A 17,854-nucleotide genomic window follows, 5' to 3' on the forward strand; every position below is an offset into this window, starting at 1 on the left:
CCTTGGTCTAGAAATCAATATAATGCTTACAACATTATTCTTTAACTGCAATATTTAAAAGAGAATTTACCGTAAATGCTGGTTATGAGCATTTATTACACATGTGTAACCTAGGTTTAAAGAAATCGAGGTATTACCGTATTTCAAAGGTATTGAGGTGTAGGATGTATAATTATTTCATGCGTTAAATAATTTTGATTGATGTATTTTACTGGCAATACATTTTGGGAAATGGGTGTCAGGGCATAAGAAGGTGACTAGTGTTGAAACTTTGTTTCTCAATAGTCCCCTTTCCCATGACTGAGTGAAGTAGGGATGAGTAGGTGCCTCTTAGCATAATGACCCAGAAAGTATATTCATAAGGTAGAAATTAATGAATTGATAGTTTATATGACTGATGTTGAGTGTTATACTAAGGCAATGCGGATAACAAAGCCTAAATGTTAATTTATGAATTTGTTCTTTTTGCTCCCGTTCATTCTCTTTGATTATGGGATAGATAATTTAGTTTTGTTTGAGCGTAGCGAAATAGGAAATAATTAACAAATAATCAAGGCCTTCGAGTGGTTTATCGTCTAATTTCCCACGGTTCAGAGTTCAGATGCGTAGGAATTGAACCACAAAGGCGTTAGCCCGAGTGGTTAAATACTGAAGCATCTTAACTGTGGTAAATTAAACAATAAATCATAACATTTCCGTATTTGTTTAACTAGAAATCAAATCGAGCCATGTTAGAATATTTGGGAACTCATAGTTGTTACAGACACAGTTGTTATTTTACTAGTGATGGACAATTGCCATTAAGAAGATTGTTCTTATGGTCAATAGTAGCTATAGTATATATGCATCTGAAATCATATGTGTATTTAGAATTTTAAATATATTTAATTTAAATAAGTATTTACAATAACAAGTGCAAGTGGAGCAAGAAAAAAAAAAAACAAAATTTAGAAATTTTGATAAAGAGCAACAGCAGTCTGCCGTCACAAAAAATTATAACAAAGTCAATGACCAAGACAACAGCATACTCATATGCTATGACATTGTCCATACCTCCATACCTCCATACCTACTCCTGATCAGTTTTTTATTGCTTCTTTTCTTGAGTTTTTAACCTTTTTATTTTTGGATCTTAAATGATACTCAGCTGAGTAACCGAGTATGCCACGCTACGCGCATGAACGGGAAAATATACTAACCCCTTTTTAATCGTACATTTCTCAACTTAAACGTGCAGTTCGGTGAATGGGCACCTAGTATACACTCAGTTCCAAAAGAAAGTGTGCACTTAGTTTTCTGTTATTTTTTCTCGGTTATTTTCATGAAAACTTAAAATGTTTGGTACCAAAATTTAAATCAGTTCGTAAACAAATTGGTGTGCATTTTAGATTTTGAGTTATGCCTGAGAGTTAGTGTATGAAAAAAATGAAACAAAAACGTCGGGGAATTTTTCGAAATATTTAAACTTAAAAAGTGCACACTTTCTTTTGGAACTGATTATATTGAACAAGCGATAATTTATCTTCCAACGTGCACCAGTCACATTATCTCAATATTCCATATTGCTGAGATTATCAACGTAGTTTATGCTTTCGTCATCGTTAATACATTCAAGGAGGGCCTAAATTCTCCACCTGCCATCTTGTAGAAGTATTATACCAGTATTATCAGAATGATTTGTACCAAGTTCATGTGGGAGGAAAAAGTAGGTCACTAGTTCATGATGGGTCTTTAACACTTCGAGTAATTTCTTGAATACAGATGGTTACAAATAAATACTATAGCCCACTGGCGCCAGACCAGAAAGAAAATGCCTCTGTACATGTTATACCCTACCTCTAGGTATTCTGTAAAAACCATGGTCATGAACGGGAAAATATACTAACCCCTTTTTAAACGAACATTTCTCAACTTAAACGTGCAGTTCGGTGAATGGGCACCTAGTATATTGAACAAGCGATAATTTATCTTCCAACGTGCACCAGTCACATTGTCTCAATATTCCATATTGCTGAGATTATCAACATACTTTATGTTTCGTCAACGTTACAGAAAAAACTTGCTTGACCTTCCCTAATGAACATCCGGTCTAGAGGTCACGGCAGTGTGCACATGTTAGGCGAAACGTAAACAAACAAAAACAGAATTAAAAAAAATCACAATTTTACACTAAAACTCGAAATGATGAATGAAATTCATCTTGTATATGATTTTTAATTTGAAATCATACATTAGTCTACATCCGTTTTGTTTATTTTATTCATTTTGCACATTTATGCTGCATTTTCACATATTAGCGAACACGTGTAGTAAAATGACGATTGACATACAGCCAATCAGAATGGTTTTGTAATCTAGAACGGAACTTCACCAGGGAAGGTCAAGCAAGTTTTTTATGTAACGTTGAAAAAAGTATAAACTACGCGTTGTTTTTGTAAGATAAAAAGCATTGAAGAAATGTGACCGGTACACAATGGAAGATAAATTACCACTTGTTTGATATCCATAGTACACATTTACCGGACTGCGTGCTTTAGGTATGAAATGCGCGATTGAAACGGGTTAGAATATTTTCCCCTTCATGACCATGGTTCTTATAGAATACCTAGGGGTAGGGTATAACATGTACAGAGGCATTTTCTTTCTGGTCTGGCGCCAGTGGTCTTTCCAACTTGCTATGTAATTCTACAAAATTGCACTAATTTGTTGTTCTCACTATATATATATAATATTGTTGCCATACTAAGCACGCTGACGGACAGACAAACAAACGGACGGGACTGCTTAATGCTTGTGTCTATTTCTTATTGTCAAAAACATTCCGCCATGTAAAGAATGACATTTTCTACAATTGAATTGTTAGATGTTGTTTTTAGGTTGAAACCGCGAAGCGTTGAAACCTATTATAACCGTATTCTGGAGACTGCAAGAAATCAACAAGTCAAGAGTTTTTCCGCCGCTATCAATGTATATAAAGATCAGTCATAATGAATGTCCTTTTTTATTGTGAGCTAATGATCTAATAACAACTGGGGTCATCTACAGGTCATGGCAATCTAATGTGATTTGAACGTAGTGAAATTTATTTGAGTCACTCTAGTCACCTCGCTTAGGTCCCAGTCTAGAAGGTGGCATCTCGGACGACAACGATCTTTCTATCGATTCGTTGGTATTCATAATTAGCGTGGGTGCGTCATGTGATCGCCCACTGCTGATAACGGAAACATTGCCGCAGCTATTTAATTTTGAACAAGAATTTGTGTTTTTTGAGACAGTTATCGTCAGGATACATAAAGAAGCTGAGTATTTGTTTCATTAAAGGGTAACGGTTTGACTTGGCACTGGTGACTGGGTCCATTCTTGCGAGGAGGCGGTGTATTCAGGTACTTCTGTGTGTAAACAAAGGAAGTCGGAGAACAAAGAACACGATATGGCCCTATCAGTGGCAATTTTTGGCCACAGTTTCGTAGCACGGCTCGAAAAAATGATTGACAAAGGCATGATGCCGCATAATTTAGGTCTTGATGATAAATATTCTATATGGTGCAAGGGAATCGGTGGCCTTTCTTTACGGCGCCGCATTCAGTTGCACTCGCAGGATAGTTTCCTTGCAGGGAGGGACCTAGTCATTATTGACATTGGCTCGAACGATATATCTATTCCTCATTTGTCAGTAAATCAATTTGCAATTAACTTGACAAGTTTTGCAGCATATTTGATACAAGGTCTTGACGTTAAAAAAGTGGCTGTATGTCAAATTATTCGGAGGGACGCTGAACCTTTCAGTGGGTATAATGACCGTGTCATTGATGCAAACATTGCAATTGAGGCAGCCATTAAAACGACAGGTCTGCCAATTGTTTTATGGAAACACCGGTGTGGTTTATGGAATCCATCTGGGGATATTTTTGAGTCTGACGGCATCCATTTATCCAAGTCAGTTGGGTATCCAAAATATTTGAGGAGCATCCGGGACTGTATTATTAGGGTGTCGGCATGGAAATTGGACCCCACCTATGTGTGTTGTTGATATGCAGACATATGTCCGGTGTATATTTTCTATATTCTGTCATATAAAATAAATGACATTTCCACTGAATATGCCTTGTATTGATTATATCACACATATGAACCAGTAACCAGACTAGTGCCTTGTCTTATTTTAAGGTAGTGGTATCTGTGACGGGAAGGGATTCAAAATATATTAAATTTTATTCTAAAAAATCTAATACTAATATCTATAGTTTATGCAAACGAACCACACTTTCCTAACCAGAATCCTAACAGAAGTAATGTAAACACGTTTCCATTTACTCAACACACTTTACATATCTCTATCAAAGGTTATCATCTCACTGAACAGCTGATTATTTGTTTACATGTTATGTACGCAGTTATTGATGACGTCATACACATCAACCTGTTTTTACAATTTAATATTAAGAAAAAACATATTTCCACAAATCTCCGATAATCGTGGTAATCCTACACCACCACCAAATTATAAAATTCTTGTATCTAAGTCAAATGTACCACATGAAAGGCGAAAATTATAGAAATATATAGCTAAACCCATTTCAGAGATCAAATCCTATCTCATTTTAAAGAGTTATGATAAAACTGATATGAAAATGAAGAGAAAATTTGGGGTCATGTATCTTCTAAGAGAGATTTCTCTTGTCACATTTGCTTACTTTAAAATCAAATCAAAATCACACTGCTGTGACCTGGAAATACTGCTCATACTAAAATTGAGTTTCACTTCACCAAATACAACACCCTCTCCCATTTTTTTAAAACTACATCCACAATGAAATTTAAACAGAAAACAGCTTTAATTAAGACCTCTGTGGCCATGCCAAGTGAAAAATTAGTGTTCAAAAACCTGTCCGCCATTACGTGACTAGACCAGATGGCTCCCACGCAGGTTAAGCCTGTGACGAAAATGGTCGAAACATGTCACGTGACCCAAGTTTTTTTCTTATTTGAAAAAAAAAACCACAAAAGAATATATACATTGATATAATATTTTATCATTTAAATATTAAGTATTAGTGTATCACACATCTACGAATGAAAAAATTCTGTACAGGATGAAAAGCCTGCCACGTGACTTGCTCCATGTCCTTTCAGGTCGATGCATTGGAATGCAGAGGGTGCCTTCAACAAGAAAGCTGAACTTGAACATATCCTCCATGAGAAAGACATCAATGTCTGTTGTATTCAGGAAACTCACCTACAACCAGAGAAATCCTTCAAAGTCAGAGGTTTCGCTGTGACAGAATTAGCAGACGAAAAGGAGGCATCATGACATCGGTCAGGAACAACATCAGTGCTGTCCATATGGATGAATCCGACTTCCAAGTTCTGAGCCTCAGAAAGAACGAGTTCAACTTGAAACTTGTTGTAACGTAGCGTGGCCATTTAATACAACAAACATAACCTTAACAAACATAACCTTTTAACCAGTTTTATTTAACATAGCAACAGTCTTTAATATTCAAACATAACATTTTCAGCTAGATATTATCAAGTAAAGGTGACCTTATCAATCTAGCATTTCTAACCTATCTTTCTCTCCAACTCTAAATCTAACTAGATAGTTAGATTTCAACATATATATTTAATTAAGCAGTCTAGCCACTATGTAAAATTACGCAATTCGTCATGCCTTTTTCCTTAAACATATCTAACTTTGATCCCGGAAGTAAATAGTATAAACAACTAAGTATACCTGTTTAACCCTTGGGCTACATGTTTTGTGACAGGTTTGATAATTCAGCAAACTTAAAATATTTTCTATTTAGATTCAAGTTTTACAGTTTATCATCTTTCTCCGTAACATATTAAACAATGATTTATATAATATACAATATTCCGAACCTTTCAAACCTGTTACATTACAAATCCCTTCATTTCTTCCACAAAAAAATAATAAAAAAAAGACTAATGTTGCCGAGGGTTCGCCAGGCATAATTTTAGTAAACGTAATTAGCTTTTGAATGCACGACTTAAACAGTTGGGTAATTTTACACATACATATTAAAAGACAATTTAAAGTACATAATATTACAGACAGATACAATTTTCTCAGTATTTAGCATCAGAATAGTTAGTGCAAGCATAATACAAATATAATGGAGGAATTTCCTAAAACGTGATGATTTCTTTCATACAAAAAAAGGCATTATATATATATATTTTTAAAACATTCGTCTGTAGTTTTACAATATTACATTAAACATTGAAATTAAACAGTATTTCATTTGCAAAAGTCACATCTGTCTATATTTTCACGATTACATGTATATAACAGAATACAGATATAATATCTATAACTGTACAGTATCACGTTTGTCAGATAAGCGTCTGTTTGTTTCGTTTTTCGTATGTTTAGTGGAAATTCCGTCTTTCTGATGCATCTATCAGAGCTTGCCATACATATAAAACATAACTGGTTCTGAAATTAGAAAGCAAAATTACATATCTGGTTTTTAAATACTACATGTACATGTTTATTGGTATCAACAGCCGTAAACATGCTAATATTTGAAAATTAAATACGCTCACATGTATAAAGTACAGGTTAAAGATCAAGGTATTTATATGCCTTGAACATGTATTTTCTTTTTAATTGCGTTCATGCTACAAGTGTATACGCCGAGTCGGATATCTATTTATTTAAAAAATACAGAATATTCTTTCAAAAGTATAAATTCTGAAAGACTTATATCTAGAGTAAACATTTTATAAATACATTTGTATGCACTGAAAACAATTTTTGTATAAATTTCCTTTCTTTCTTTTAAATATTCAAATGAAATAAACAATAAATGATACAAGTTTTAAACAAATCTGCCTCCAACATCAGCTAATTCTCTGCAGAGTATAAACATCAATTGTCCGCAAGTGGTACCAAGTCTGCTGTTTCATGTTGTTCACATTGGCGTCCCATAGTTCCGTAACAATTCTCTGCTGTTGCTGAATTCTATATGCATACATCTCGTTGCGGAGTAGTAGATGGCTGTGGGATCCTGAATTTGCTAATCACTAAAACTGTCTAAAATACTTCCAGTTAGTTTTAAAATGTTAATTCTTTACAGTTTTCAGCTAGGTCAAAATATAGTCTTCATATCATCTTGATAAAATAGTCTTCATAATCAATTTATTTGCAAACTGTGTCGGGTATTTTCAATAAGAATTGCATGGGTAATTAAAAGTATAATACACTGACGAGAAACTGACATCGTGTAAATATATCTGTTGCTAAAATGTTTATTGTTTGTCTTGTTTCTTTGTTGTTTTCTACACAGAATTTCAGATTATTTCTTTTTTTTCCATTTTAACATTTTTCATAAATTCTGTCTTAACAAAGTTTCTTTAATTGTAGATGGAGAGAAAGACTGATATATCATTATAGCTCGAGGTTATTTTTCGTTGATTGTTGTATTATTCATGATCTTATCTTTTATCACTTTGGCGTTCCACCAGGAAGTTGCTGATAAAGTTGACTGATAATAAGTCCTTGAGGGCTGGTATTGTTACGCAGTTTCTCATTGGTCAATATCGTGCGTTCAACCGTGAATTTGTCAGTCCCTTTTTGTATTTGTGGCAGGAACTGTTAGCTAACTGGCATTGTACTTCTTGCTTGTATTGTGTGCAGACGTGTTTTAGAAATTTTGCTTGAAATTTAATTAAAGTTCCACCGTAATACGAGCACTCAGATAATTATAATAAAAGGATATAACAATGGACAGGAGGAATGATTACACGTATTCAAGTTATTACAAGGTAAGTACTTTATATATTTATCTTTTAACTGATATAAATTGTTTTAAATAAAAATACTCTAATATTAAATTTGCATATGCAAACAGACTTAGACTTATGAATTATTTCGCCAAAATTGTTCGGGCAAGTGAATTTGATACATAGTTAAACGAATTACACTTTTGTACTGGTTACCGCATTTTTCTTTTTATTTCACAGCTTTTGTTACCATGTTTACTTTATTTAAAGATAGAACAATATAACTTTAAAATGAATACTTTAAGGATATGAACTTTGAAACATGTATATTTGATACAAAAAATAGAATTAATACGATTACAGCAATTTATTCATTTTGTGGAAATTTATCGCGGTAAATGTGCTTTAGCTAAATGGCTAGTAAAATAATATGCTTGTTCTCACAAAAAAGGTCTGAGAACACTAAATCTATATCAACAAAATCATATATGCAATAAAAGTAATTACGTATTGTAAGCCTTACTTATTCGGCTTATTCTATGATAGATTATCAAATTGTTGTTATGCCTCTAATTTTTAGTCGTATCTGCATTTTACTATTAAGAAAATTTACGTGTAAAAAAATCAAATATCATTAGATACTGGCAAAGCGTATGTGCTTTTAATAAAACATACATCTCGTATAGAAACTTCAAATGGGTTGAATATAACTTTCTTTTTTCTTAATCTAAACTAAAATCTTCAGAAATACGTTTAAACAGGTGCTAGGAGATATTTACCATGACACCGGATTTTGTAACAGGTGCGTGTGTAAACCTTTCATGACACCGGTTTCTGGAACAGGTGCGTGGAGAAATCTATCATGACACCGGTTTCTGGAACAGGTGCGTGGAGAAATCTATCATGACACCAGTAAATGTAAACAGGTGCGTGGAGAAACTTATCGTGACACCGGTTTTAATACTCTACAGACTGCAGCCGACATTAAATTGCAGAAACAAAACACAAGATATACATTAAAATGTTAGCCAGGCAATTCTTTTTACTTTATTGTAAACATTAATCAATAACCATTATTGTAAATCTCACATTATGACTATTTTCATGCGTCTTACAATACTAAAGTATGCTTAAACTAGTGAACCTCACGATATAATTGTTCTCACATGTCTCAGAACACTAAATGATTTGACATTAAAATATTCTGATAACAATAATTACAAATGTGAATAACAGCATAGGTATTCTGTTCTAAACAGAATTAAAGAAAAAAATGTTACTTTGTGGTTGTATCTTGTATTTTCTACTAGCCTTTTACTATGCAGAAATTATAACTTTGTGCATTAGGAACTTAACCAACACCGAACAATTATAATAATAAATGTATGAACAATAACTTTAATTGAAGATATTTACAAAAACAATACAGTGTATATGAATATACACCTTGGTGAAGTCATTTGGATTTATTAACGTCATCATATAGCGCTACTTTTCCTACCAATCTCTTGTGTATCATGTTATGCTATAAATTAGCAAAGTATTCTCTAAGATAGGACCTTCGTTTAAGCCCTGAAACAATTGTGTAACAGTTAATGTCTAAAACAATGTCTTTAGCAGACCTTGCATCATGTCATTTTTGCTTTTTTCATTCTTAGCCATTTGACTTAACATCATATTTTTGCTTTTTCATTCTCAGCCATGTGACTTAATATCATTTGCAGATATTTTTGTTTGTCATTAGTATCATGTTTCATAACAAGATTAGGTGTCTTTGTGTGTCTTGTAACATTTTCAATAACCATGTTACTTTGATTATTTTCAGACTCGTTTGACAAGGACTGTGTATCCATGTCATCTGTCTCTATGGACTGATCAGAATGCGAAGCACCTGATTCCATACGGGATTCATTATCAAGGTAATTGCTTTCTTCTGTATTGTTACCCATACTAGCTGAACTTTCGCCAGTATTGCTTGCTTTTTGTTCAGTTTCTGAGTCATTTTGTTCCCTACTCTGTTCTCTTAAATGTTTTCTTAACTGAGCTAAAGGAATGTTATCTTCTGAGGAAGAATTTTCGCGTTCTTGACGGACTCTATTAGTGCTTTCAGGCATTTTAACTTTTCTGATTTTATTTGATATTTCAGTATCAGAAACATCAGATTCATCATTAAAGCTTGAGCTAGAATCATCTGGAGGTATTACATAATTTACCCTTCGTCTTGGATAACCTTTAACAGCTTTGCGTTCGGGCCATTCAGCAATGTCAGCAAGCCTAATCTGATCTGCATGTACTTGGACAACTGAGTTGTCAAGCTGGTTCTTAATAAGGTATGTAACTGGACCTTTTTGTTCAAGAATTCTGTAATGCGATTTCCAGCGATCTTCAAGCTCGTTTTTTCTTTGATAGTTCTTATAATAGACAGGATCATTTATTTCGAACTTAATGTCTTTTGCTTTTTTGTCTACTTGTGCCTTATAGTTTCGTTTTGAGCGTTTTAAATGTCTATAAGCTGTAAGGAAACTTGAATTTGTTCTTAAAGAACTATCTTGTGAAACTCTTCGCCATGGTATTTAGCTCTAGGCTTTAGCAAATTATCTATAGGTAAAATCGGGTCTCTGTTGTATACTAAATAGAAAGGTGTGAACTTTGAACTTGAAGAAACATTGTGACGTATGCCTGCTAAAGACATATTAGGATGAAGATCCCATTCACGTGTATTACCTTGAACTCTTTTTGCTAAAATATCATGCAGAACTCTGTGCATTCGTTCTTGCTTTGCATTACTTTCAGGGTGGTATGCTGTACATGATACATTGTCAATATTTAACTCTTTCAGGACCTCCCTAAAGGCAGAACTCGTCAATTCTGACCCTCGGTCATGAATTATCTGGAGAGGACATCCATATCTAGGATATATCTCATTCAAAAGTAAATCTGTTACTGTATTTGTACATTTATCAGGAGCTGCGAAAGCTTCTGGAAAACTACTGAACATGTCAACAAAACAAATGATGTAACGATTGCCACTAAGTGTTTTCTCATAAGGACCACATATGTCTATTGAAACAATAGCAAATGGAAATGGTGCAATATTTGTTTCTCTTAAGGGCGCTTTAACCTTTGTCAAATTTCTAGACTGGAAGTCAACACAAGTTGTTACATATTTACGAAGTTCTTTAAACATATTTGGCCAGTAGTACTTTGTTTTTATAGTTGCAAACATACGTTGTGTACCAGGGTGACCATTGTTGTGATATTCTGTTATAACTAATGATTTCAAATGACTAGGAACATACAGTCTCATAACTGGTTCTTCATCTGGGTTTGAAATATAGTATAGAACATTGTCTACTTCTAAATACTTCTTGAATTCAGCCTTATTTGGGTCACCATGCTTAAGTTGCATTTTCATCTGAACAATTGCAGGATCTTTATCTTGTTCTAATCTCATACTAGTATCTAAATCTGCAAAGGTTGGGACAGTTTCAACTAAAGAATCTTGTTTTTGATATTCTTTGTTAGCTACTTCTTTCGGGTTTAAGTTGTTAGAGTTTATAACATTTATGCTTTTCACTGTATTTTTGTCAGAAATTTTGTAGGTATTGTCTTTTATATCTGGTTCAATTTCTTGCTTACTTTCTGTTTGTTTATTTTCAGATTCTGGTGGTCGTGAAAAGAAATCAGCAATAACATTTGCCTTTCCTGGAAGATATTCTATCTTACAGTTGTAACCACTAATAGACAATGCCCATAACTGAATTTTCTTGTTTTGCATTTTACTTTTTAATAAATACTGAAGCGGAGAATGGTCGCATTTGATTGTAAATTCAGCATTGTGTAAAAAGAAATCTAGACGTTGCAAAGAATAAAAGATGGCATATGCCTCTTTCTCAATAGTGCTGTATTTCTTTTGTGTTTCACTTAGTTTATGAGACAGAAAATATATAGGTCTTTCTTTATTTTCATCTGATTCTGGTGAATTACACGCTTGAGTTAAGCACGCTGCCACATGACTATCGTTGGCATCGGTATACAATGTATACGGCTTGTTTGGATCTGGGTAGGATAAGAAAGGAATAGCTGTTAATTGTTCTTTAATTTTCTCAAAACTTTTCTGACATTCTTCTGTCCAAATAAATGATGACTTTTTCCTTGTAAGGTTTATAAGAGGTTCTGCTATTTCTGAAAATGAGGGGATGAACCGTCGATAAAACGAGGAAGCCCCGATTATTTTTCGAACTTCACACACATTTTTTGGAACCGGAAGTGACCTAATAGCTTAAACTTTATCAGGATTTGGTCTGATGTCATCTTCATCTATGACAAAACCTAAGTATTCGGTTTTAGGCTGCATGAATTGACACTTTTTCAACTTAAGTTTAAGTTTATGCTCTCTTAACCTTCGGAAAATAATGTCTAAGTGGCGTTTATGTTCTTCTAATGTTCTACTGAATATAAGACAGTCATCTAAATATGCCACAGCAAAATCTAATCCCTCTAAGACTTTAGACATTAATTCCTGGAACACCCCAGGGGCATTAACTAATCCGAAGCACATAACGTTAAATTCGAATAGACCCCTGAATGTAGTAAATGCAGTTTTTTCTTTATCTTTTTCATCAATCGGTATTTGCCAAAATCCTGAGCGACAGTCTAGGGTAGTAAAGTATTTTGATTCACTTAAAAGAGCCAATATATCATCGATATGAGGTAGAGGGTATGCTGTGGGTCTCACCAGGGAATTTAAACACCTAAAATCGACACAGAAACGAAGACTATTGTCGTTTTTCTTTTTAACCAGTACAACAGAACTTGCATAAGGGCTTTACGAAGGTCTTATTACGTTAGCCTTGAGCATTTCATCTATAGCATCACTCATAACTTTTCTATCATTTAATGGCACTCTATATGGTCGCTGTTTTATCGGTTCATGTTCTACAGTAGGAATTTTCATTGTAAACGTATCTGTCTGTGACAATTCTGAGTCATTATTCGCAAAAACGTCCCTATTTGTTTGAACTAATTTTTCTACATACTGAAAGTGTTCTTTTGGTGCTATTATTTCTTTTGCATTTATACTTGATTGTTCACCCTTATTGTTTGATAATTTATTGACATCAGACACAGAAGCTATACATTTATCATCAATTTGTTCAACAGTTGCGACAGCACATCCTTTTCTTAGTTTAATTGTTCTATTTGTAGAATTTACTAACATAACAGGAAACCTACGATGTTTTCGTAACTTTATGACTGAATTAGCTACCATTAAACCAGGTTCTGTACTAAGATAACCATCTTCAACACTTTTTAATTCATATGTTTTAAAATTCTTTAGTTTAGAGTCTTTCCTTAATTGTCCTGTACAAATATGCACTGCCTGAGGTTTAATTACAGTATCTTTTTGCAATCTAACTACTGAAGCAATATGTACATCTTCTTGTAACGTGACATAGCTATTTTTAACTCTCATTGATAAAAGATCAAAATAAATTCTGCATTTGTTCTGAATGAGAAAGTCCCTTCCAAGTATTGCTTTTCTATTCATATTTGAAACCATATAAAATTTATGTTCTATTTTTTCTCCACCTATTCGAAAAATAAGATTGGTGTATCCATCTACATAGCGGGTAGACCGGTAAGTACATGTCTGGAGCTAGGTGATGCCTCTGAGGAAGTGTTTGATTGTATTATTACTCATGAGGAAGTGTTGTATGTCTTGAGAAAGGCAAAATATGGTAAAGCACCTGGGTTCGATGATATTCCTGTGGATTTACTGAAAAATGAAACAGCCTTGGTAATGTTGATAGACCTCTTCAATCACTGTTTTACCAATGGAATGGTTCCGTCTGATTGGTCAAAAGGGGTCATAACACCTGTTCCAAAAAGTTCTACAGCAGATCCTCGTGACCCGCTTTCTTACAGAGGCATTACCCTGGCCCCAGTCATGTATAAGTTATATGCCAGTGTACTAAATGAAAGAATTTACAAATGGTGTGAAGAAAATAACATCATAAATGATGAGCAGAATGGGTTTGTCAAGGGTAGGAGTACCATAGACCATGTTTCTTCGATTACTAATATCATAGAGACAAGAAAACTTAAAAAACAGTGTACGTTTGCAGCATTCATAGATTTCCGAAAAGCATATGATTTTATTAATCGAAGCAAACTGTGGGATAAGTTACAGAAATCAGGTCTGAAGGGTAGACTACTTCAAGCAGTACATTCTCTTTATAAAGATGTAAAATGTTGTATTAGAGTGAATGGTTTTGATACATCATGGTTCAATGTAAACTGTGGCTTGAAACAGGACTGTTCGTTATCACCTATTTTATTTAACATGTACATCAATGATCTGGTAGATTATTTGAAAGAGCTAAATGTTGGTATAAAGATAGATAATGAAATTGTATGCATAATGTTATACGCGGACGATGTTGTCCTACTGGCTGAAACGGCAGAAGACCTGCAAATTTTACTTGATAGTCTTAGTATATGGTGTGATACAAATGCTGTGTCTGTAAATTGTGATAAGTCAAAAGTTATACATTTTAGAACTAAAAGTACAAATCTGACATCTTTTAGCTTTAAAATATGTAACCAAAATATTGATATTGTTCATAGTTATAGATACTTGGGTCTAATATTGAATGAGTTTATGGATTATGCTGAAATGGCAAAGTCAGTAGCACTGTCTGCTGGAAGAGCACTTGGTCTGCTCATATCAAAGAGTAAACAGGTAGGAGGTTTTTAATACACGACATTCTCGAAGCTGTACGACAGCACGGTTTGGCCTATTTTAAACTATGGTGCTTCTATTTGGGGTGACCAGTCCTTCTCTTGTATAAACGCTATTCAGAATCGAGCAATGCGGTACTTCTTAGGGGTCGGAAAATATACCCCAAATGTGGCGGTAATTGGAGAAATGGGGTGGAAACCATCCATAGTACGGCAATGGGGGTCGGTTGTACGACAGCTTTGTAGAATGTCAAATATGGATAATGGAAGGCTTAACCAAAAGATCTTTGATTGGGCCAGACGGAGTGCTTCTTCCAGGTGTAAAAACCAGTATTTCCGAATATGTAAAATGTTTAATAGCATTGATGTAGATGTTAATAACACACAAGTTTTAAGTGCAAAGAATGTTGTTGACATGGTAGAAAGTAAACTAGTATCAATTGAACTTGATAAATGGAAAATGTTATTGAATAGGAATGTCTCAAATAGAAGTAGTGGTGGTAACAAACTAAGAACTTATAGACTGTTTAAAGAGGAACCTGGTGTTGAAAAATATTTGCAATATAATTTACCATTTCATCATAGAAGTGCTTTGTCAAAATTTAGGTGTGGTGTGGCACCAATCCGTCTTGAAACCGGTCGGTTTGAAAATCTGGATGTTAATAGTAGAACATGTTTTAATTGTAATTTGTGTGTTGAGGACGAGATCCATGTCCTTCTGCACTGTCCGGTATACAATGAAATCCGTGAGGATTTGTGTGTAGAAATACGAAACGTTTGTAACACTTTTGAGATGTTGTCTGATAGAGAGAAACTTTGCTTTATACTTCAGAATTCTGATATAGTAAAACTTTCTGCCAAAGCCTGCTTCCAAATACTTCAACTTAGATGCTTAAAATTGTTCAGGAGATAAATTTTATAAATTCAGTGTTCACTGATGAACTTTGTTTTTAGAGCTTTTAACAAGTAATGTTAAGTTTTAGAAGAAATTTTAAAATAAGATGGTAAGCTGAAATGACTCTGTAGTTGTAATATATAGTATTTTGATTTTATATTTTACAACTTAGGTGCAGATAATTTTGACAAATCTGGTGTTCACTGTGAACTTTGTTTTTTTTAGAACCTTTGAGAAGTAATTTTAGTTTAAGTAGAAATTTTAAAATAAGATGGTAAGCTGAAATGACTCTGTAGTTGTAATATATAGTATTCTGGTTTTATATTTTACAACTTGGGTGCAGATAATTTTGACAAATCTGGTGTTCACTGTGAACTTTGTTTTTTGTTTGTTTGTTTTTTTCTTTTAGAACCTTTGAGAAGTAATTTTAGTTTAAGGAGAAGTTTTTAAAATAATATGAATTTATGGCTGTAAGTTGAAATGACTCTAACAATAATAAGTAGCAGTTTGTTTATATATTTTATCAATACCTTCTAATGGCTCAAGAAAATTGGGAATTTTAAATTAGCTTAATATGAATTTTGTACATCATGCTTAAAAGATTATAAATAGGAATAGTCATAAATTTTAGCTAATTTTTTTTTATATAACTATATAATATCATAGCCAAACAAAATAGAATATATACACTTTGTAATTAATGAGCTAAATATTGGTAATAATATTGGTAGAATGTAAATAGAATTTTTAATAATGATTTTTAATAAGGATGTTTTATAGTCTCTTATAATTCCTATGAAGGAGTGGCTTTGTGTTATGTAAATGGTTTTATCTGTAAATTGTAATGTACACAAAGATGAGACTCTAATAAAATATGACTTGACTTGACTATGACTTGACTTGCAGTGAATTACCATTTACAGACTGTAATGAAACTTTATGATTTTTAAATAGTTTTGGCTTCCTATTTAATGATTCATATGTCCTCCTATTAATTAATGAGACTTCTGCTCCAGAGTCTACTAATGCCCTAATCTTCTGTTTCCCTATTCTAATTGTACAAGAGTTTGGATTTCCTGCTAGCGCTATAAAATACGTTGATAAATCATTTTTCCTACCATCGACTTCTTTTTGACAGGAAGATCTTAGTTTAAAGGCCTAAATATGTTTCTTTTAGGTCTCAATACACTTCTACATTCTCTCATAAAATGTCCTAATTTCCCACAATTCCAGCAATCAATATATTTTTTCCAATCGTAATTGTTTTGAAATTTACTTTGGCTTAATTTCTGCATATGTCTAGTGGCTTTCTTTCGTAATAATATTGCATGAACATATTTCTGACGTGTCCTACATTGCTTGACATTATGACCTAGCCTTCGGCAGTATTGACAACGAATTTGTTGCTGAGTGTGATCTAAGTCTTTAGCTTTTTGACAAGTTTTTGAAGAATTTTGCTGGCTAGTAACATTTCCGAATCGTAAATTAAATCGATTTCTTAAATTTTGTTCATTCATAGCTGACGTAACTGCAGCCTGTAAAGTTTCCGGCGAATCACGCATAACTTTCATTTTAAGAAAATTTTCTGTTAACCCGTCAATAACATGACCTATTAACTGTTTCTGAATAATTGCTAAATTTGCAATATGATTTTGACCTTGATCTTGATTTTCATAGGCATCTTCTGCCAAAGTTAATAATCTTTCAGCATAGACATTTACATTTTCATCAGGTTTTTGTTTTATACTTTGCAAAAGAAATAAAGCATGCTGTGAGTCATGTACTGTAGAAAATCTAGTAAATAAAGCATTTTTCAAAGCAGCCCAAGTACAATCTTGATTTTCGTTCATAAATCTATGTATAAAATCTGACACTGGTCCTGTTGCAGTCTGATAGCAAATTAGTTTCTTTCTATCATCATTTAAATCATTTAAAATAGAATATTTTTCTATTGATTTTACCCATGACTTATAGTCTTCAGAATTACCATCAAATTTTGAAATCATATGTTGTACGCTCTGAGTTCCTATTGCGGTGAAAACATTTTTTAATTGAATAGCCAAATCTTGAAAAATTTGCTGACTGCCATTTTAAAATAAATTATTTAACAAGCAAATAGAATAGACAGTTTTCTAACCTTGTTTCTCGGCGTGATCATCTAGTGGTATTGCGTACTTCATCGTAGTGCCCTGACAACATTCCAAAAGTTCATCCTGGTCTGCGGCTCCAGAAACGCGCGTTGTAACGTAGCGTGGCCATTTAATACAACAAACATAACCTTTTAACCAGTTTTATTTAACATAGCAACAGTCTTTAATATTCAAACATAACATTTTCAGCTAGATATTATCAAGTAAAGGTGACCTTATCAATCTAGCATTTCTAACCCATCTTTCTCTCTAACTCTAAATCTAACTAGATAGTTAGATTTCAACATATATATTTAATTAAGCAGTCTAGCCACTA

General features: G+C 33.4%; 1 protein-coding gene across 1 annotated transcript; it reads left to right on the forward strand.

Annotated features, from left to right (window-relative positions):
- Positions 1–3,484: 3,484 nt before the first annotated feature.
- On the forward strand, positions 3,485–4,030 carry LOC123531060 (uncharacterized). The gene has a single exon (XM_045311843.1). It carries the CDS (start codon positions 3,485–3,487, stop codon positions 4,028–4,030), a length of 546 nt encoding a protein of 181 aa, XP_045167778.1.
- The last annotated feature ends 13,824 nt before the right edge of the window (positions 4,031–17,854 follow it).

Source organism: Mercenaria mercenaria, chromosome 11 (genome assembly GCF_021730395.1).
Source record: "Mercenaria mercenaria strain notata chromosome 11, MADL_Memer_1, whole genome shotgun sequence".
NCBI lineage: Eukaryota > Metazoa > Mollusca > Bivalvia > Venerida > Veneridae > Mercenaria > Mercenaria mercenaria.